The following is a 22600-nucleotide window of genomic DNA, read 5'->3' as shown; positions in this document are numbered from 1 at the left end:
TGATTATATGTTGTGGGTGCTGACACAGGCAGGGCCTAATAGAGCCTGGAATAGTTTGTGCAGAAGATATCATTGGAAAAAGCCATGAGCTTGATGAACTGCCCTATTCTGTGTCAGCATCTAGGCCAATATGTTCCCATTTCTGTTCCAGAGGCAGTGTTTCAACCAACCAACAAACAAATACCTTCAAACCCAAAGTATTCCTTGAAGCTACTCTCTAGCATTCTCCCAAAATAAGACTTGTCAGTGTTAAGATCCTCTCCAAAGGCACTGAGCATAGTGACGAGAAGATTAAAGTAGCAAAATCAAGAAGACTGTAGACAAGACTGGGCAGATGAAGTAATGTGGAAAGGGCTGTGGAGAACTTGGAAGCTCAGGGAAGAAGATAGAAAAATTAGAGTTAATGAAGAAAATAAGGGAAAAGAGGAGAAGGAAACAGGAGCGTCTAGCAAAATGCTAGGTGGGAGAGGGCATGTGGAGGTGGTAGCAGAGAAAAGGCAGGTAAAAGGTGAGCTTTATTGAAAGATGACAAGCAACACATTTTGGAAGAAGCGCAAATTCAGTATTTAGCAAAAAGATTAAAAAAATCAAAGTACTTCAGCGATTCCAAAAATGTCCAAATTAGGTTTGGTTCTGTTTTTTTTTTTTTAATTTTTGTTTGGTTTTTTGGGGTTTTTTTGTAAGTAAATTATAGACACTTAGTTTAGTCAGAATAGACATCACTCCAGAAATGGGATAAATGTAAAAACAGTAAGTAAAAAGGAAGAAACTAGCTGCAGAAAGTGTTCTTTTAAAAATACAGATTGCTGGAAATAAGAAGCTAGTGTTGACTGAGATTTGTGCAGGTTAGGGAACTGTGGTCACAGTTCTTACAGTAAATGCAGTCCAACCAGTGGGCAAGAGAAAGAATTTAAGCATAAATAGGAAACACAGGCTGTTATTTGATCCAAACATAGGCTTGGCTTCTATTCTATTCTATTCTATTCTATTCTATTCTATTCTATTCTATTCTATTCTATTCTATTCTATTCTATTCTATTCTATTCTGTTCTATTCTATTCTATTCTTTATTGGATATGAAGTGGGAATTCTAGTATGAGAGCTTGAATTTTGTTGAAAGGAGATGGTGTGGGAAAACAAGATGAGAAGGTAAATTGTCAGACTTTGCTTAAGAAAATGCATCAGAGGAAAGTGGAGAGAAGAGAACAAGCTGTAACAAGAACTTGTAAGAGCTAGGCTGGCAAGGGAAGAAATAGCACTGAGGAAACTTCCAAAACACTATTAATGCACACCCAAGAGATAGGTGCTCAGTTCCTACGTGCAGAAGAGTGAACTTTAAGAGTGGCATTTAACTGCTACAGTGAAAGCAAAGAACACAATAAATGAGAAGATGAAGGAATGATAAAAGGTGCTTGGCTAGACTTTTCTCCCCAGAGAAAAGGCAAATTGGAGTTTCAATTCCCACAAATATTTTGAGAGAAATTAACTTGGTCCAGGAAAACTCAGGGAGAAAAAACCAAAACAGATTATCGGATCAGACAGAAATTGTAATGATTGTTTGCACAATGTGGGTTACTCTGGCAAATGCTATACTGAAGAATATCCTTATACAGTTTCTGCTTTGAAATTTGTTTTATTTATATTTCTTCTTCATGGCCATTTTGTTAACAACTTTCAATATTTTCAGAAATCAAAGTACATTGCAAATTGCAATACACATCCAGAAATGAGACAGGTTGCATTTCAACCACTGAAGTGATGAAAATCTCATCAGAAACACAGAACATCCTTTGGTTAAATAAGAACAGCAGTTCAGAATAACTGTACCTAAATCCTGTACCTGCATTTCTTTTGCCCAAATTAGCAAGAAGTGAGAACCCAACTTTTCAACTTCATTTTTCTTTTTTCAAGTATACAGAAATGACTAAATATGTCTTTTAAATATTCCAATACCACAGCTAAAAATTTAACCATGTTGCACAAACCGTTTTTTGGGAAGCTCCAAAAATAGGAAAAATATAGAATACATGGAAATTATACATCAGCTAGTTGAAATGCTAAATAAATACATAAGAGCTTATCCAGACTTATGAAAATGCTTGTTTGATCCAATAATTAAAGCTCAATAAATAAATGGGATTTTTGATATTGACTTGAACTGAAGGAAGATCAGGCTCTACAATAAAAACTCTTAAGGAAGTTTTTATTGTGGTATTTCAGATAAAACTCTGGGAAAAAAGCTTCAATAAACATCACTTACCATGTGATGACCAATATTACTTGAGACATTTGTCTGTTTGAAGAAGAGTTAGAACGAGCCTATAAATAATAATATAAAGCTCAAATAAGCAAACTACTGTCACCTCCTTTTTTTTTTTTTGGTCTGGAAAACTACACTCAAAATCTGCAGGTCGTATTTTTGATGAATTTCTACAGACTTTCAAGGATTCACATGGTAGTTATTCCTTGGGTGAAGGAAGCATGAAATGAGAACAGGTGATATAAGACAGCATTTCTTCATGAGGCTCCTTTTGTCACATTACATGTCACAAGCATTTCATTTTTTAAGATTCTGTCAAGAGCCTCACAGCAGGTCCATACAGAAAATCACCTTGATGAATGTGTCATTTTACAATATAGAAGCGACTCCAATTAATCTGTGTGTGCAGGGAGGCAGCCTGTAACAAGTAGTGTGTTGTAAATTCAAAACCTTTCTTAGAATGCACTGACTTCTTAAACCATTATAGCTCTTCTGAACCTTCTTGACACAACCCCTTTCTGCTTCAAGGCTTGTTAATAAGGTAATGGATAGGACAGAGGACCATGTCACTGTTGCCAGGGGATGTGAATGTGAAATTGGGAGTATAGTAACAGTAGCACTTCTAAAATTCTCTTCTTCAGATTGTTTAAACATTAAGATTGTACTCTGGATTTGCTTAATCTGTGTGTATTTAGGAGTGGGGGGCAGAATGGGGGTTTCAGGTTTCTCTGGGAATACTAGTGAACTGGGATAAGGAAATATGTAATTATACTTTCACAGAAATGTTACACCTCTGAAATTCTCTTACAAGGACCGAACTCAGTTTTAAAATCCCATTAATCCTAATGGACAAAGTCATCAAATCCATAGTGGACAAAGATCTCCATGGCAAAATTATAGGAATCGAGGAGGATTTCACTTGATGGTATTCTATAAATCTGTATAGGACAGGCCATCTTCCTTCAGTATTACACAATGCAAGATTCAGGGGCAAACTCAAATGTGAAAATGCAGCTCATCTGCCAAGAAAAAAAAAAAAAGGAAATAGATTCAGGCAGGACACTTCCTCCTTTTGTGTAATTACCTCTGCAAAAGATCTGCATGGCTAACAAAAAAAGCTTAGTGAGTGTCTAAACAAGGCTTTCCCCCTCATTTGCCTTGGCTTCTCACAGAATATCACGAATAGTAGTGATGCCTGGGGGCTGGGACTCGCCCTAGGGCTAAGTTGGGCACCCTGGGGCCCCTTGTAGTTACACCAGCATGGTGCCCAGCTGTTCTGGGAATGACTGTCTCTCTCTCCATGCCTGAGCCAAAATAAGCTCAGCTACACTTAATTGGCTTCCAGCTGATCATAGCTCATGCAGCTGCCTCTGAGCTCTGCCCAGGGATTAACCTGTACAAGCTCAGGGCACTCACCCAGGCTCCTCCCCAGCCCAGATGTGTTGCAGGCTGATGACCAGAGCTCAAATGCACTCCCAGGGATGCTGGAAGACCTTCCCCACAGGCACATAAACCCCCTCTCAATGTGTCTCTTTCTAAATGTAACAGGGAGAGCAGCCATATAATTTTCAAGCTGTGTGGTGACTTTCCTGGTTAGCCATGAGAATTTTCTTTCTGTGATACCCTTAAGAACTGCAGGATAAGTTTACCAGGAGGACATCTAGAGAAAGAGCTGACAGTGATTAAAATACCTTTGAACTCTTTTGGTATTACCACATGAGAAGCCTACACATAATGTGTTTGCAACAAAGTTTGCACTTTCCACAGCAAGAAAAGCAGTTTTCATGACCTGAAATACCTGCCATCTTTAGGCTTCTTTAAAAAATAAATGCATGAACGAGCCCTTTAAATCTTGGTGAGGAAACAGAGTTAAGGAACAGGCTCCACCCCTCAGTGAGTTAGTGAGGGCTTACAAAAAATCAGTTGCACAAGCCAGTTAAAAATAAAGCAGTGGCTGGAGCAGGGAGGCAAAAAAGAATTGGGACTACAGGCTATTAAAAATACTTTTCCTGTCTCAACAGGAACAGGCTAGCTGAGAACATTTACTTAAATTCTTCTTAGGAGAATGTTTATACTTGTATTGAGATAATCCTTGGGGGCTGATTTGATTTTGGCCTTTAACGTGTTTAACCAGCTTTGTGTCAGATACAAGTTATATGGAGCTGTGTTGTTTGAACTGATTGCATTTTTTCTGCTAAAGAGAGAAGTTTTACTCGATTTCCAAGTGAAACATCAAATTATCTAATTAGGGAAAAGCACACATAGAAAACAGAAGTTAGCAAATGAGGACAACTTTAGCAAATAATTTGTTTTTAAACTTAAAATACCTAAATTTGCAGCTATTAAGTTTCTCTTGTAGTACTTACAAATCAAGGGAGACCAAGCAGCAGTAATACCTCCACAATGCATAGAGGGTTCTGAGTAGGCAATTTGCATTTTCTGCAATTCAGAACATTATATTTAGCACATAGTGTAGTTTCCCTGTGGGTGCACAGCAATAGAAGTCAAAACAAACAGATACGAAGCATTTTAAAAACAGCATTTCAGATGACGCATTGCCTGCTTGAAATGACAAGTCTGTACATTGCAGGGTAGGGCTAATATCCACCTCTCCTTTATAATTTGAAAGTCTCTGTTGATTTATTTTCACTCCACTCCATGTGAGACATGGCTATTTTGAAGCCTTTTGGGAGAAGAAGAAAAATATCACTGCAAAGAAACCATCTACCATGAAATTTTAAAAGTGTTTGGAAAGGAAACTCAGGAGATTTTTATCTCAAAGCCCATTCAATAGTCCTTTATCTGGAACAGCTTTTAAATACTCTTCTACTGCAATGGGAGAAACTTCTCCATACCAGCTTTGAAGCCAGATGTGTTCAATGTTCATTTTCATGAAGAACCACTCATAGCTACGAGGCCACTTTCTTACCACTGGGTGCCTGGAAGGACAAAGAAAAGAAAAAAAATATTAGAAGATGTGCCAAAGCATATGCATAGTCTGCTTTTTTCTTCAGCCTGGTGTGCTCAGCCAGAGTGAAACCGGAGATACGAGAACACCACCATTCATCTTTCTGGCCCTTCCTTGGTGTAAGCTTTACGATCTTCCTCACCCCAGTCTGGGGAGAACTGCAACACAGGCAGCCACCAATCACCACCTTCCCCCACTGCAGAACCCTATCTCTAAAGACAGATGTTGTTTGGTCTCTGAGTAAGTGAAAAATAGTTAGAGAAGACTCTTTGAATGTATGTCAGGGTTGTGCTTCTATCTGTTTAAAGGAAACAGCTAACTGAAAATACTACATCTTTGGTAGCAATTGTGGTACAGAGGGAAGGCTAATAAAACTGGGTAGAGCATTGTCTCTGCAAGCTGTCACCTCCAACAGCTTTCTCATCCTGTATTTTTGTCTCATTTCTCTGGTCTCCCTTACAGCTAGGTCAGACAGATTCTCCCTGACTGGGTGCAGATGTCTGCTCCCCAAGCCCCAGTAAGTGTAGCTGTGGGAAGCTCGGCAGCGATGCACAGAGTGGATGCCACAGTTCAAGTCAGTGTTCACAGGAACATGGGTGGGAAGTGGTGCAAGTCTGGGCAGGGTTGGCTCGCTGCCCTCTGCTCCTGCAGAGGACCCTGGAGCAGAGGTGCTTGGTTTGGCAATCTCTTGGTTTCCCTCTCATTGGGAAAATGGTGTTTCCTACCATTTTCTGAGTTATCCCTTTGAGCACCTATGATTCTGGGGTTGGTAAGTGGCATCAGATACTGCTGGCACTGGATGTGGCCCAGCAGCCCTCACTTTATCATTCTGACTCTTGCACTCTGACAGCAGAGCATCCTCTGCTGAGGCGCTGGTGGACTCTGGATCACATGGAAATCTAATTCCTGTGAAGTTTGTAAAGAAGGCTTGTGTGTCAATATGGCTCCATCTGTTCATGGTCTCATTTTTGCTCTTGGTGGCACACACTGACAGAGTCCCACCCTGACCCTGTCCTGTAGGTCATAAGGAATACCATCTCTGGGCTGTTTTGGATTCAAGCTCATCCCAGTTTCACAGCAGTATTTGATTGACCAGGCAATGTGCACCCGGAGGACAATCCCTGGCAGCCCATGTGGGAGGTGTGTGCCCCAGCTAAGGTTTAGGCTTTTCACGCCTGTAATTCTGGAAACACACTGAAGGGCATGGGGGCACACCCTGTGTGTGTCCTACACATCTGGGTTGTGCTTGCATCTGTTCAAAGGAGACCGTTCAGTCAGTACTATGGCTTTGAAGCAGCTGGGATGTTAGGAAATGTAATTAAACTTGTAAGCTCCACCCTGAAAATGTTTGTAAACCCAAAGGCAGCAGACCTCTGCTCTGTCTCTGAGTCCACTACCTGTCATACAGTGGGGTAGAATCATTAAAGATAACAAATACATCATGGAATTATGGAATCTCTCCTTGGAACCAGGTGACATATCTTCATAATCCCCAGATTATAAACCATGTGCCTTACCAGAGTCCAACACTAACTAACTGCATTTCCATATTTCATTTCCTCAAGAGTTAAAAGGTCTGTCATTCCAAGCCACACAGAAGCCAGCATGATTCATGGCCCCAAAGCAAAGGTCAGGCTTGTTATTTCTCAGATTTTCTCTACCAAACAGCCACATTTGTGTATTTGTCTCAAACCCATGGGTTGCACTCTTCTACGTGCCTGTTAGATACAGACCTGGAAAACATTGCTTGCTTGGCAAATTCTACTTCCTCTGGAGGCACCGTGACCATCTGTCCCGTGAGAGTCAGCCTGGCGCACCTTGGATCCTCTGGATCAATTACGTTTTTTCTGTGCACAGAGAAAATTGCTCATGAGTAATAGCTTGCTTGCTTTCTTAAGGGTTTTTGGAGAAGTGTGCACTCTTGCTCACATATAAAAAGCTTTGTCAAGCCTTGTGGGTCTTCTCTACTCCCAGCTATACTGTTTGGTGGAGGGGGGAAGTCTGGAAGGAACACTCGACTGACACCTAGCTCTGCTGAATATAGTTGATTAATCTTAATTTATGCTCACAAAAATTGGATTAGTGTATTTTGGATTGTAAAAAAAAGTGAAAATGGCAGTATTCCCAGGCAGATGTAAAGACCTGTATTCAGGATTCTGAGAAGAAGTAGTGAGATGGTTAGTCTGTGTCTATGTCTACAGAAAAGACTATGAATATGTATCTGTATGTAAAACATAAGGTCTTTTCATTGCGATTATCCTAGAAAATCAATCCTTGTTCATTTTTTACCCATTTTTCAAGTGTTTTACACCAAGCAGAAAAGTTCTTGAATTGCTTTCAGACCAAGCCAGGGAAGGCACTTGTTACTTTTTGGCTCTTTGAATACAGTAATAATAAATCACTCCCATTAGTAACTGCAGTGCAATTGCTGACTCTGACATATACAATACAAGGATATAAATCATAAGTAATTCTACCAACTGCAAAAAAAAATAGTGTATGAAATGAATGCAAAGGCTTCATCCTGGCAAATACTAAGCAGCCCAAAGTCCTGTTGCCAGCAGTTTGAGACTGCTTAGTGTCTCAGGGAACCATGTTCCCATGTCAGTCCAAGAAACTACATTAGGAAATGAAAGCTGCATTTCTTCTTTGCTGTGTCTTAATCGCAGTAAATTACATCTCATCCATGTACATTTTTACTTAAAGATCTTGGCTTGAGCCCTTTAGCCTTAAGTGTGTGCAATCTGCAATGCCTTCATTTTTGGTTATATTTCTCAATGTGTGTCTAGTGTATGCAGGAAACATATGGGCATCCTCCTGCAGCTAATTTAACACCTGCAGATTCTCCACAGATGGTTATGAGAGACTGTGTAGCTCACTAGATAAAATAGCTGCTTTTCTAAAGAGGGTCATGAACAGAGATATGTAAGGAAGTACACGAGGCTGATTGATACTTGACTATGTCCGGTAAACACTTGCCACTGTCTGCAGCCTGACCCCCAAAGTGCCATTTGCAGTCACATCATCTCAGGGACATTGTTTCAGTGACCTGTTCAGTCTGGAGCAGCAGTTGTCTGAAGGGGATTTTCAGTTTAACAACTTTTGGACAAATTCCACTTGTTTTCCTCTCCCATGCTTACTGATGGGAGGAATGGTCAAGGCCAAAGATCAGGCTCAAACTTTCTGGCCACATCAACTTATAATGGTCTAATTTTCTCTAGTAAAATCTTTTAAGTTGTAAAAGTGGTGTTCTGAGTACTCAAAAATCCGCATTCCCTGCCCAGGCACATGGGTTTATTTCTATCAGTGTGAATCCAGAGTACAAACTTGTCTACATGATCACCTTGGTCCACCATAGATCCTCAGCACTGACTCCTACTGCCTGCTGAAGCTGTCACTTCATGTCTGGGTTCCAGTGTCCTGAAGGTGCTCTGTCCCTAAGGAACACAGCTCCATGTCCCAGGGACACCCATAGCTCCTGGGATTCCCTAAGGAACACAGCTCCATGCCCCAGGGACACCCATAGCTCCTGGGATTCCCTGAGGAACACAGCTCCGTGCCCCAGGGACACCCATAGCTCCTGGGATTCCCTAAGGAACACAGCTCCGTGCCCCAGGGACACCCATAGCTCCTGGGATTTCTTTTGTGTGGGCTTTTGGTGTTGTGTGGCTGCCCAGCATCCACGGCCCCATGAGGTGCTCACCCACCAAAACACAAATAAATAAAGGCAAATACAGTGAATACAGCTGAAGAGAAAGGAGCCAATCCCACATGCAGAGGGTGTCAGCTGAGGGTCTGTGTGTACAGCAGCCAGGGAAGTGCACATTCACACTCTTGCAACTGTTGGCCCTTGATGGTGAAAGTCCATTTGAAGCAATCTCCTGATCTATTGTTATCTTTTATGCTTAATCCTAATACTGTATCCAAAGCCCTCTGCATATGTTTATATATTCAAGTATATATTTAACATTTCTATTGATGAGGGAAAGGGACTTCTTGTGTGCAGAAATTCAGTTCAGAAAATTGCTTTAAAACAACTGTGCATTTGAATATATGATACAATTTCCTCCACAGCCAACAACTGAACATCCAGGAAAACAACTGAAGATCCAGGAAAAGCAGGAATATTTGCAAGTGTCTTTCTTGCACACAGCTCCTAGGTAATATGCGGTTAATTACTTTAAGAGAGGATTTTGAAAGAGATTGTTATTAAAAGATGTCTGTTTTCCACAGAGCAGATTGAGGTGATAGATTTTTGGATGTGATCAGGAGCAGTGGGAAGTTTTGGTCTGAGCTTCTCAGATTACAATTATTTGGTGGTTTTGTCAAGTCCATGTCTATTCTGAAAGCATAGTATTTGATTTTGAGTAGGCAATAGAGCTGATGTAGCTGTGGTTAAGCAGTGAACCCTGCCTGCCTTTGCTGAGAAAGTTTTGCCTAATAGGACTAGTGTTTGATGTGACTCTTCCACAACTGACATGAAAAGCTGCTCTCCACATATTTGGCTGACAACAAAGCCCACACACTGTGCATCCATAGCTTGAATAGGTTTTTTTATGTTTTGATTTTTTCCCCCTGGCTTCTTCTGTTTACAGTTTTCTGTACATTCTCATGAAGCAGTGTGCTACACTGATTGACACAAATAATACTATCTTCCCAGTAAAAATTACTCAAACTGAATTTTGCATATTGGAATAATATTCTGGAGGGTCAGTTTGTTTTTCTGGGAAAAGACTCAAACAAATTATTTGTTGAGATTGTGTTAGGTGAAGTTTTGGAAGAGCTGAACAGGGCAATGATACATCTGAGTTCAGCATACTGTTATTACTTGGTTTTGTTTTCAGCCTTGCCTCTTATCATAGGTTTTTTGTTTCAGATTAGGAACCTTGTATTCTAATCTGACATTAGCATTAGTATTTTCTTTTTCAAAGGAACCATTCATATTCTGAAGTGAATCTGTTTCTGCATTTCTTTTTTTGGCCTAGTATTTCCCTAATGATGTTTGATTACTTTTATACTTCTTAAACCATCAAAACCCACTAAACTTACAGCTACCATTTCTAAATGTTGTGAATGAGTCTTCAGTTTTCAGTGTTGTTGCTAGTGCAACTAATACAAATGCAGGATTTTCTTCCTTGGAGCAGGTTATATAGTCAGGGATTTATGTCATATTTTTACTAAAGATAATAAAGGGATATTTACTTAAACATTGCTCACTTGCATTTGTAGAGGTCAAATCATGCATCACTGGACATTTCTTGCCTCTGTATAAATACATATTCAGCTCTCAGTCTCTGAGTTCCTCTCATCTTTGCTGGCACAAGAACAAGTAGATGCAGAGGAGCAGGTTTATGTAACGTTTGTGTGCTGCTGACTGGGTGTGAGGGGGAGGCAGAGTCAGGGATAGAGATGGTGACACTGTTGCTCTGTTGAGGAAACCCAAGGTGGTTTCTCAGGTGGTTTGTCTTTACCAGAATCAAGCCCTCTGTCTCCATGGAGAGGACTTCATGAATGCCATAGTAAAATATGAACTGAGGGGAAGAGAAAGCAGGTAACTGTGAAACAAAACCAAGCAATAGAGAACACATTCTTTTTTTCATGCTTATTTCAAATACATAGGCTTTGTTGCAGAAAATTAAGAAGGCCAGATTAAAATGGAAGAAGATTCAGCTTATGCATTTTACAAGAAAACAGTGCATTAAGAGATATCATCTTAATTATTCATCTGATCTGTGAAGACAGAAGAATTGATTGTTCCTGTTCCTCTGCTTACAGTGAGCAAAGTAGGTATGCAGAGTTTGACCCAGTCCAGGCAGTTTTCTTCCAAGTGTGTGAGATGATACTACCTACAAAGGTGCCAGCTTTACTGAGCTTAAGGAGAGAGGCCTGCATCCAAGTAAAAAGTATTTCCCAACAGAAATGCAATGCTGCAAAGCACACTGCTAATAACCGTGTCCCACTTATTTTACTGTAACACTTCCGCAATTTCTGAGTCCTGGTTCAAGAGTGGTTCAGAGTAAAGAGTGCCACCTACTCATTAAATTGTTTACTACACTAGCCATCTCTTGGAGTTTAATTAGAAGGTTTTTATGCAGCAACTGTCCAAGTCTAGGTGTTATGAACCTATACTTCAAGCTGCTGTGGTTATATTGGCACATAAGATGATGATGTTGGGACTTGGTTAGGATTCCCTTTCACAGCTGAGATCTCTGCTTTGACTGATGATGGTTTTGATGCTTTGACTGTCTCCTGGTTTCTGACCAAAGTATCCCTGAGTATTATCTTCATTCTCAACCTCTGCAATCCATTAGTGAGGTGACACTGATCTGCCACAGATGAACAGGAAAAGAAAATTAAGAGTTTGGAAAGCACTTGGGAAGGAAAGCCAGGTACTCCCAAGAAGTGGAACTGGTAGGAGAAAGGCAGGAGAGTTAACTACTGTTTCAGTCTGGGTGTGGAAGCAGGGGTCTATGCAGAGGAATCCTTCTCTTTTTCTTCTTCCCCAGACTCCTTTTCCCACAAAGGAGCTGACATCCTTCTCCTCCACTCCCCAAGGAAATAAGACTTTCCATCCTCCCTGGGAGGATACACGTATGTCCCCTGAACACATTTCTCACTGCTGTGTGAGAAAGAAATCACTGTTCTTATCTGTCTACTTCTTCAGAGTTGAAAAGAAAAGAAGTTGGGAAAGAAAGAGCTTTCTCCTATTGCAGAAGAGACAGAGATCCAAGAAGAAAGCCCCAGAAAACAATTTCCCTACATTTTTTCCTACTTTAAAGCACACAGCTCATAGGTGGCATAAGGGCAATGATTGCTTCCACACATTCTAAGCTCTCCTATAATGGTAGCAGTCGTGAAAACCCATGTAATTAGGAGATGGGGATTGGCTGCTGACACAGCTCATCCCTGTCACCTCCCATGGATGCCAGGTCACACCCTGCACAGGGCTCCTCTTCACATGGCCTCAAACTGGGCACAAGGTGAAAAGGCAGTTATTTTCTGCTATATAAAATGCATCATAGGATTTTTGTCCCCTAAAATTTACAAAAAAGAAAGGAGGGAATGCTCAGTCCTTAGAGAATTATTGTAAAGTGCATATAATTTTGATTCATAAATGTGATTAATTTTGAAAAATAAGTTACACTTCTCATTCTTTTCATTTGTTTACCACTAACTACCAGAGTCTCTGAAGCAGAAAGAATGTATTGGTGCTGCTAATCTGCATGGCATGAACGTCAAACAAAATCTCCACTGAAAGCAATTTCATAATCTGAAAAGCTGTTGCTGGCCTTCAACCGGATATGGCTAGGCAGATCTGCCCTGCTCTGATTTTCACAAGAATTTCTTTATCAACCCTGTTTGGGAGCCAGCAAAGTTAGTTAGAACATCTTTGCTTTTGGAAGAAGTCTTCTGTTCTGAATCTGAAGCCAAGTCAGGGAGCTAAAGTGTATTGGTGTAGTGGCTATTCTATTAATCTAAGTGAGCCTGTGCTCCTAGTATATGTGTTTTAATATGGTAATGTGTTTAATATGTTGATGTTAATAATAGTTAATGTGTTTTAAATAATTTCACTCTTTCTAGAAGATAATCCTTTGTAAAATGTTTTAATTACAATGTGTTACGTGAAGCCAGTCTGCCTCTCTCTGTTGACAATAACAATGCATTTCTTCAGCTGAACTCTGTGTTTCAGACAGGAAGCTTTTATACAGTTTAACCATAGACAATTCATGGAGAAAAAAAAGAATCACAGCATCAACTATTTCTGTAAACAGAATCAGAGAAACACTATTTCACTAGCAAAGGGATTTTAGGAAGTTGAGTTATTTAAGAATACAGGAAAAATAGTAATTTAGAGCTGTATTGTGTGCCTTGGGTCATGATGATAGTAGGTTTCATGTTTGACTTTCTAATTTGGTACGTGCATTTTAAAATTTTTTTTAAATACAGATTTTTTTAAGTACTGATTTTTCAGAAACAACTACTGACATAATTATTTGCATATGACTAAAAAGGGCCAATATAAATACCAGAACTAGAAATATATCTGTGCCACAGAATCAGGAGGCGGATCTCAAAAAATGATGGATGTCTGAATTCAGCCTTTGTCTTCTGCATGCGTAATTTCTCATTGTGTGAAGGTATAGTACCAGATTTCTTTGTTATATTAGATTATATTATATTGTAATATAATCCTCATATTAACTACAATGACTCTACAAAACCCAGCTGTAGTTATATGTTGAGTGGCCATATGACATCTCAAAGTTGTGCCTTCCACCCATGGCAGCCTTATTGCCCCTCATGATTGCCCAGGGAATGAAGTTGGGTGTTCGTGCATGCTGCCGATCCACCACGCAGCAGGAACCCAGCCCCACAAAATTCCTCTTCTCTTCCCATGGCTTGGTGGCTCAGCACTTCCTGCCAGCATTTTCCATGCAGCATTTAGGAAACCTACAGAGTCAGCTTATGTGCACTGAAGACATCTGCCTGATCATGCCAATCTGCTACCTCCAGCACCAGATGAGCATGGTGGGTAAAATGGCTCTGATGGAGACCATAAATCAGGAGGGGAATCCGAATTCATGAAAATCACTCATGGTCTGCAGTGTGGATTTGAAATACCATCCTCAACTAATAGCAGGAAAAAACCAAAGGTGGACTGACTCCAAAGCTCACTGCTTTTCCCTTGTATGAAAACCAGTTCATGGCAGCCATGTAACCCCTCCTTCTCTAAGAAAGCTGCAGTGTGTCCCTGTGAATGTGCTGAACCTGATGTCAAGGAGGTGACATACGTTTAAAATTAATTGCCTGTTTTCCAGGCTGCAGCTGTAATGAGGCAGACTGAGGAGCTTACTTGGAAAGAGGAATCCTCTGAGCAGCCTGTGTGTTGTGAAATGTGTTTAGAACAATAGCTACTCTATGCTTTAATGTCGGGCTTGGTCTTGCTCCCTCTGAAAGCTGCAAGAATGGAACTCAATCTTTTCAGCTTGTCAGTGGCATAGACATACCAGTCTATTTATAGCCCTGAACCATTTAATTTTTCTTGCCTCTATTATCCATTTATCAGCCTTCAGATAAAATGCTGTGTAGTTACTAACAAATGCTGTCTCTATCCTGGCCATCAGAGCCTTCTCAGAGAGGGGCAGCCCATCTCCCTCTGGAAAATGGTAATCTCTAGGTCAGAGATGAGGAATCCAAACTGTAGCTGCAATACTAAAATGTCTTGCAATTAGTGCCTAGTCAGATGTATTGCAGCTCTCTTTCTTTCAATATTAAATGTTATTTTTCTTATTAGTTTAGGGTTTTCAAATTTTCTCTCCAGCTGATTAAATATTGAGGCTGGAGCACCATAAAGGCCAGTCTGTATTCCTGATATCCTTGAAAGGGAAAATATTCACTGTCAGGGTTTGGAACTTGAGTCTGTTCTGAAACAAAACAAATGAAATTTGCTACTAAATAAATTTAATATCAAATTGGTGTACAGAAGTCACTTGAAACTCATTAGGTACACGAAGACATTGAAATGTCAGCTATGTTTTCTTTCTAAAGGCCAGAGATTTCTTTTGCATGCAATAGGTCAGAAGCATTTTTCAGGAGAGTGCCAAATACTCCCAGGAGCATTGGCTACAGGCACCGATCAGCTTTCACATTTATTTTGATTCTTGCAACTCAGAGTAGATTAATAATGGAATTCTAATGAAGTTCCACATGAAAACAAGCTGCAAATGCATTGCCAGCATGCAAGGACGTGAACTTTCTCACACAGAATATTACTCATTTAGCTATTTTACAGAATTATTTTGAAACCAAAACAATTAATGATGTAATTAAAGAGACTGTCTGACAAGAATGACACTTTCCTTTGCAAAGAAAACCTCACAGATACCATTTTAATACTAGCAGGACCTGAGATCTCACTGAGGGAAAGGTCTTGCCTCTCATATAGTGCTAGTAAAGAAGACTTTTGCTATACCAAACTTGAGCCATCACATAAAGCTCTGCACTGAGGATGCTGTGTGCTGTTTACATGGCACAGCCTGTCTATCTCAGCTGGTCAAGTGCACACTGAAGCTGGGGACAGGCCACCCCAAGCACTGGCAGTAGGGCCTGGACACCTTGTTGTTTTCTTCAGTGTCGCACTGCCCACAGAGGCTCTTTGAGTGGGGTAACGGTGGGGGGATGTGCTGGGCTGCAATTTCAGATAGTGCTGCTTTCAAATGCAAAAATCACTCATGGTTTCCTAGTTTAATACACACATTAATTTCTGACCCTGGTTATAGGGGAAGCGAAGAGAAGAAAGGTAAAATCCATTACCTATACCCTTCCTTGCTGAGAGACAGCCTCAAAGCTTGCTCACATTTTCATACCATCAAAAACAAAAACTGTACGTCATGTAAAGACACAGCTTTTCATTGTCTGTATTGCTTGTCTTTGCACTAATGCAAGCCAACATCTGTTCCAGATGAGAACTTCAGAAATAATGAAAAAGAAACTGAAGGTAAAAACAAAATAAATAATGCATGGAACACTGATCAAACTCTGAACCTGTGAACTCAATTCAGTAGTAAGCTCAATATTTGGAGTATGGTTACCTGCTAAAGTGAGAATATTTTATTTTCAACCACCTTCTCTTTTCATTTCCCCTCTCCTTTGTTCTTCTCTGGCTCTTGAGGAGCTGATTCAAGTCACTAAGACAGTAGAAATCTCATCCAGAAAAAAAAAAACAAACAAGAGGTTTCCGCTGGGTTACTGAGCAAAAATAGGCCCACCATATGGCCAGCTGGAGGGTGGGGATGGGATTCCAAGGCCAGGAGCAGTACTGGCCACAGGATGAAAAGAAAAAGGATCAGCAGAAAAACTTATTCTTGCTGTCAGGATAATTTTCTTCACATTTATGTTTCAGCTCGGGCTGAGGCAAAGCCCAGAAGTGATGGGGGGCAGGGTAGCACATGACTGGTGGTAGGGAGGGAGAGTAGGGATGTGGCAAATGGTAATTAGTTTGGACTAAGCTGTTTTGGAAATCCAGGTTTAGCTTCTTGGCCCAGAGAGCTCACCAGAGAGCACAGTCTCAGGCTGCAGAGGGGACTGGAGAGTCAGGTGACAGAATCCAGGTTTCCCTGGCTGCAAAACAAGAAGCAGCAAATATCTGACATAGTGATCAAAAGAGTAGGGATTTGGAAATTAATAGTGATGTAATAAAAAGACATCGAATAAATATCCTCAAAGGTTTGTGGTGTATATGGATTTCGTATTTCTGTAAATCATGCAGCGTTTCTCTTTTGTTGTGAATTGGCACTTCCCAAACAGGTAAATAGGGCAGTGATGTTGCTAAGCCATAAGAGGCAAAGACTTTCAAGAGTGGCTGTTTAAGGTTAGGGATCAAAGGCCACACTTAAGTGCCTAAGTGGGTGTGTGGTTTTCAGAAGTGCTCAACATTACCACATCATCAATGGAAGCTGCTCTGAGTCTTGGGCCTCTGAAAATAGGGCATTAGGTAGTAGGACATAGGACTTAAAATACATTTTTAAGCACTTGGTCTGGATAGTAAGTTAACTATTAGACTGAATGAAAAAGCTCAGAAAGCAGGAGTAAGTGCCATTAAGCCTGCAGTGAAAGAACAGATATGTTTATGTTCATTTTCTAAATTATTAATCCAAAATACTTGATGAAAATATTTAAGCAATAAGCAGAACCATTCCAGTGTTAACTTCACTACTTCACTGACTTCAAGCATTCAAGACTGAATTGCCTTAACAAATGTTGGTGATAGAAGTTTCCTATTAGGTATTTGACATTGTAAGAGAAAGCCATGATTTCTATTCCTTGTGAACAGGATGTCAGCCTGAAATTACTTGGACGGCTTCGGACTAAGAAACATTTCCTTTTTCCACCAGATAACTCTCTAGAAAACAATATATTCTGAACACAAATAGAGGTAAGTGTAACAGTAATGTTTTATATTTGCCATTCCCTGCTTTTCCCAGGGTTCTTCTCAGCTAGCAGGCTTGAGAGGTGGGATGATACTCAAAGCAATCCTCAGCTAGGGAAATCTAGTCTTAAGATAAAACCTCTCCTTGCCCAAAGATGACCTTAAGGTGGAATAAAAACTGTTAATGCCATTTCTTTCTGAAGGAGTCTGTTCTTACCAGTTCTCTCTCTCTCTCCTTGGAATGTCAGCTAAGACCTGCTTTGGTAACAGAGTTCTGTCTGACACAATTTCGGTGTCATGTACCTTGTCACGTAAAGAGGCCTTTGTAAATAACACTTCACACAAGCCTGACCCAGCCAAGTTTGCCACGATTGACTGTAAACAAACATATGGTAGAGATATGTCTTTTTCAAGGAGACAAAAATGGAAGGGAAATTGAATCATCTTTGAGGTTACATAGATACATTTTACACATGTAAAGCTTTGGGGATCTGAAGTCATTCATTATATGCAAAGAATGCAATGGAGCTGTTGGAGCAAGTCCAGAGGAGGCCATGAAGATGATCATAGGGTTGGAGCACCTCTCCTACAAAGACAGGCTGAACAATTGGGGTTGTTCAGCCTGGAGAAGGCTCCAGGGAGACCTTATAAGCAAACTTCCAGTACCTAAAGGGAGCCTGCAAGGAAGCTGGGGAGGGACTTCTCACAAGGGCATGTAGGGATAATGGATTTGAACTAAAAGAGAGTAGGTTTTGGTAAGATGCTAGGAAATAATTCTTTGCTGTGAGGGTGATGAGATCCTGGAGCAGGTTGTCTAGAGAAGCTTTGGATGCTCCATCCTGGCAAGTGCTCAAGGCCAGGCTGGATGCAGCTTTGAGCAAGCTGGTATAGTGGAAAGTGTCCCTGTCTATGGCAGGGGGTTGGACTTAAAATCTTAGATGGCCCTTAAGGTTTCTTCCAACACAAACCATTCTGTGATTCTATGACATGATTAAGAAGTCAACTCACTGCTGTCTCTGGAGAGAAGCACTGGGGATTGGATGTAGATTGCTAAACCTCAGACATGGATTTCTCTATATGGGGGGGTCATTTACTGACTGTTCGTGATATACAAGGTGTAAAAAAATTGCAAAGATATCACATTCCATCATATTCTCTGAAGAGGTGGAACTCAGACAGAGTGTCATAGGCCTGAGCATATAATTTGTGAGCTGAGAGCCTGAGATCCTCTTACAGAACCCAGAGAGCAGGAGCCCTGTCAAGGCATTTAGCAGGGCCTCCAGAGCGGAGCTCAGCAGAGTGAAGATGTGAATTGGATAGCCTCTAAAACTCTGTGGATTTTATTGGCTAGATAACAATAGACTATTATAGGATCTTGAACAGCCAGATTTTATGTAGGCATGTCCAAGAAGAGATAAAAAATTAGGTATGTCAATGTTCAAGCTGAAAGCCACTCCAGCTGTTGATACTACAATATACTTCTATGACACCTCTGCTTTTCTCTACTATGCTTTACCAGGGGAATTTACTGGGAAAAAAAAAAAAAAAAACCAACCAATGTAGCTGACTGTGAGAGTCAAAAATAAATGCAGGACATTGAAGGTGGGGACCCAGCATTCTGCTCTGACATCTCTGTTCTCACTGAAGGTGGTAGGAGGCAGATAAAACTGTTACCTGCAGAAATTTCCATCTGCTTCTGGAAGGGTCAGAGAAGCCATGGGATTCTTCAGAAGATCTGTCACAGTGTTGTCCTTTGGTGTCACGTAAAAGAAAGGGATTCCAGTGCTGTTATTGATGGGACCATCACTGAGAAGTAAACAGTTCCCATATGGCATACCTTGGATCTGCAAAATCCAAATAAGCAACTGGTTACCTCTTTGCACACAGACAGTTCTCAAGGGGGGGATTCCCTCAAGGGCTCTAGCACACAGGACAGCCAGCCCCATTGCTCCCACTTTCTGCTATCATCATGAGAGCATTTCTTCTAAATTAGATCTATCATGCTTCTATGAAAACAGATCTCTTCTATTTCTTCTCTCTAGTCCTGTCCATGACACCATCACGAACATTTTCTCTTACACTAAGCTTAAAGGAACTACCAAATTAAAAATGTTTAAGTGCACGACTTTTTTTGCTGCCATTGATGCCAGGAAATGTTTACTCTAAACCACTGCTGGTATCTTTCCTTAAACCCAAAAGGATATAGAGCCTAATTTAGCTTTGATTCAGCCTGCTTTTTACTCTAAAAGTGCCTCCTCTTTTGGTTTTGACTTGCAATGTGATTGCATCGGTTTGCAAAAACAAGAAAGCATTTGAGTTAGAATTGTGTTTGAAGTCAAACTGGACATCAGCTCAGATTCCTGGGCAGGAACATCAAGTTCCTGGTGGGGGGGTTGTCTCAACTACCAAGCCAGCCAAAGTAACATCTCCTCTCATGGCAGAGAAGGGACACTAAGGAGCCAAGTTTTCAAAAATATTTTCTCCCATACGCTGCCCTACATACACACAGTGGTTATAATGCATGCAAAAATGTCCTTGCCCAGTAGTGACACTCATTAAAATGCTTCAGAATGACATATACTCCTACTATGCTTTTATCCCATTATAAATAGCAATGCCAGATATTCAGTTAATTGCTCCTTTTTTTCATGCGTTCAGATATTTTTTCCTCATGGTTTATTAAATGTTAAACAGTAAAATTATCTGTCAATACATTAAATCTTTTACAACAAAATCAAATTAAATATGAATAGTTAATAAGAAAACCCTGGATGATGTTGTTACCTGGGTAGCATGCTTTCTGATTTTTAATGTTTATATGCCTTTAAAATTTTAATGCTTATAGTGCTTATAAATGGTTTTTGTTGGCTTCCCTTAGAAATAATGCTTTAATGATATTACATAACTTAGAAAATACAAATCCTTGTTTATTATTAAGAGTTACAATTTTAAAAAAAAGCTCTCAGTAATATTGCAGGATGTGTTCCCATTGCTTAAAATACTCAGTCTGTCATGTAAGGTTAAAGTTACTCTGGATTCTCAAAAATAATTGTGATCACAGACAGCATAGTTCAGCACTCAAAGCAGCAAACACCACCCTCAAAATTTCAAATTTTATTATGAATCAGATTTTTCTGTATTACTTCTGTGTTCTGTCTGGAGGCAGATAACTGCAGACTATATTATGGCTATAATTCCACTGAGGGTTTCTGGTGAGAGCATAAACCAAGAGTTATGATCATATGGTTTAATAGGATTTCCAAGAGCTGATGTAGAATTACAGGCCTCTTCTGTCTGCATACAAATTAATTTAGTCGTATCTTTTTGTCAATCTCTTACTTTGTATTTCACAATAACATTAACTCAGCCAAGCTTCCTGAAGACTTATGTGCTTCTAAATTTAATTCAAAATCATAAGCTAATTAATCTGTGAATACTTTCAACAGAAAGTTAAGAATGTATTTTTAATTTTTTTTTATTTCTCTTTTTTCCTCCTTTTGTCTGAGTGGTACTGGATGCTGTGTCTCATCCCAACGTTTAAAAAAAGGAAATATTTTAAAGCTGGAAAAAAGAATGGCCCCAACAGCAGACCAGCTATTTTGTTTATTGTTCCTGACAGAGAAATCCTCCTTTAAGCTGGTATAGCTGGACGGACGGGCAGATATTGTGGTAGCCCAGCAGGCTCTGCTTCATCTCCTTCTCATCCTCCTGAAACAGCCCCTTTCCAAACCCTGCGATGCCTTCTGGCCTTGAGATTTTGCTTTTTTAGGTGTCTCTCTGGTGCGGTTTTAGCGTGCATCCTCCCTGCCTGAGCTCCGAGCACGATTTCTCCTCCGCAGTTTGCGCCGCTCCGTGCGCGGCGCGGGCGCTCGCCGGGCGGGTACCGCGTGCCGCGGCCGCCGCGGGCTCCGTACCTTTCCTCGGGCGGCCCGCGTCGCCACGAAGCCCCAGGTGTTGTGTCGGGCGAGGAAGCGGGCGGTCCCGGCGCGTCCCGGCGCCGCACCGCCCTCCCGCCGGTAGGAGAACATCCTGGAGGGGGCGGCCCCCTGCCCCTCTCCCGGCCGCCGCGCTGCCGGGCCCGGGCCCAGCGCCGCATCCTCGCGGTACGCCGAGGCCGGGTAGCTCTGCTTCCACAGGCCGCCCGCCTCCTCCAGCAGCGCGGGCAGCGCCTCCTCGGTGGAGGAGCTGTGCAGCTCGTCCGCCGCCGCCCCCGCCTCGGGCAGCGGCCACGACACGGAGCTGACCACCACGTACCCCCCCGCGCCGCCGCACAGCAGCGCCGGCAGCAGCCAGCACGGCCACGGCCGCCGCGCCGACATCTTCTGCGGCAGCGCCCGCAGCGCCGCTCCCGCCGCGCCCTCCCGCGGCCGCCGCCGCCTCCCGCAGCGCCTGCTCCCTGCGCACGGCGGTGGCGGCAACTCCCGGTCGCCCCGCAGCGCCTCCTCCCCGCACACGGCAGCTCCCGATGGCCCCGCAGCGCCTCCTCCCCGAGCACGGCAGCTCCCGATCGCCCCGCAGTCGCGTCACGCCTCAGTGTCCTGCCCCCAGCCCGGGGCCCCTGGCGGTTCCCAGCCCACGCGGAGCTCCCTGCGGGGTAGCCCTGCCTTTGTCCCTTCTGGGGCACCTGGGAGACCCCTGGAGCCCCTGGTCCAGCAGGTATCTCACGTATTAATTTCTCTACACGCGCCACAAAGCCAAGAAGATGGAGCTGTCCGGGCAGAGACGGTGCGACCTCTCCGTTTATTAAAGAGGAGACTATCCACGAGGGAGAGTGTCCGACACTCCCCTTGCAGCGAAAGCTTCGTTTGGGCACTGGACTCAAGTCACAGCAAGACCCCAAGTCCGAGGTGGCAGGCAGCATTAGTTTGGTGCTTGCAAGGATGCGGTTTTGATATGCAAATTCAGGGAGCTGCTATTAAACGTCTTCCAGGCGAGGTTTTAATTAGACAAAGATTTGCATGTATATGAGTTTGTATCAATAGCCCAATTTAATAAAGGCGCATGTGCATACAGTTCCTTTCTTGGCAGTAGACCTTGTCAATATGGCAATGCAAAGCTGTAATTCTTTAAAACATATGCTTGTAAACTTCCATTGCATTCATGCAAATTATTTAAGGAACAGAGGTTCTGTAGGAGATAGGGAAGAATGAATCTCTCAGAAGCCTTTGCCTGTCAGAGGGTTCTCAGGTGCATCTAAAAGATGTTCTCAGGTACATCTTACTTTTTCATATCTGTGAAGAACAGATGATCAGTCTACTGATACAACTTCTGCCTAATCGTGCCATGAGAACATGTATATTTAAATAAAATAAATAAAAGTGGACTGGTGAACACTGAGTATTTTTCGCTTATATTTTTTCCTATAGTCCCTGTTCCCTTTTTTTCCTCCAATATAAAAACCTAAGAAATAGTGGAAATGGATATAATGGGCCTTAAGACCCTA

At 41.7% G+C, this 22600-nt stretch overlaps 1 protein-coding gene across 5 annotated transcripts; it reads right to left on the bottom strand.

Moving 5' to 3' along the window:
* Window positions 1–1613: 1613 nt before the first annotated feature.
* Window positions 1614–21487, bottom strand: CREG2 (cellular repressor of E1A stimulated genes 2). Of its 5 annotated transcripts, XR_004061111.1 has the most exons (6): window positions 21072–21487; window positions 18832–19001; window positions 6962–7075; window positions 5116–5199; window positions 4627–4699; window positions 1614–3279 (listed from the first exon to the last, which is right to left on the bottom strand). XR_004061111.1 is itself a non-coding variant. In XM_030957017.1 (5 exons), exons 1-5 carry the CDS (start codon window positions 21474–21476, stop codon window positions 4907–4909), a joined length of 810 nt encoding a protein of 269 aa, XP_030812877.1. In that variant the 5' UTR covers window positions 21477–21487; the 3' UTR covers window positions 1614–4906. The 5 variants fall into 5 exon arrangements, 3 of the variants coding, with proteins under 3 accessions (XP_030812877.1, XP_030812885.1, XP_030812867.1); XR_004061109.1 differs by having other exon boundaries at window positions 4627–5199; XM_030957017.1 differs by having other exon boundaries at window positions 1614–4943.
* Between the last annotated feature and the right edge of the window lie 1113 nt (window positions 21488–22600).

This window comes from Camarhynchus parvulus, chromosome 1 (genome assembly GCF_901933205.1).
Source record: "Camarhynchus parvulus chromosome 1, STF_HiC, whole genome shotgun sequence".
NCBI lineage: Eukaryota > Metazoa > Chordata > Aves > Passeriformes > Thraupidae > Camarhynchus > Camarhynchus parvulus.
The sequence above is the reverse complement of the archived record's forward strand: the minus strand, read 5'-3'. Positions and strand labels throughout refer to the sequence as shown.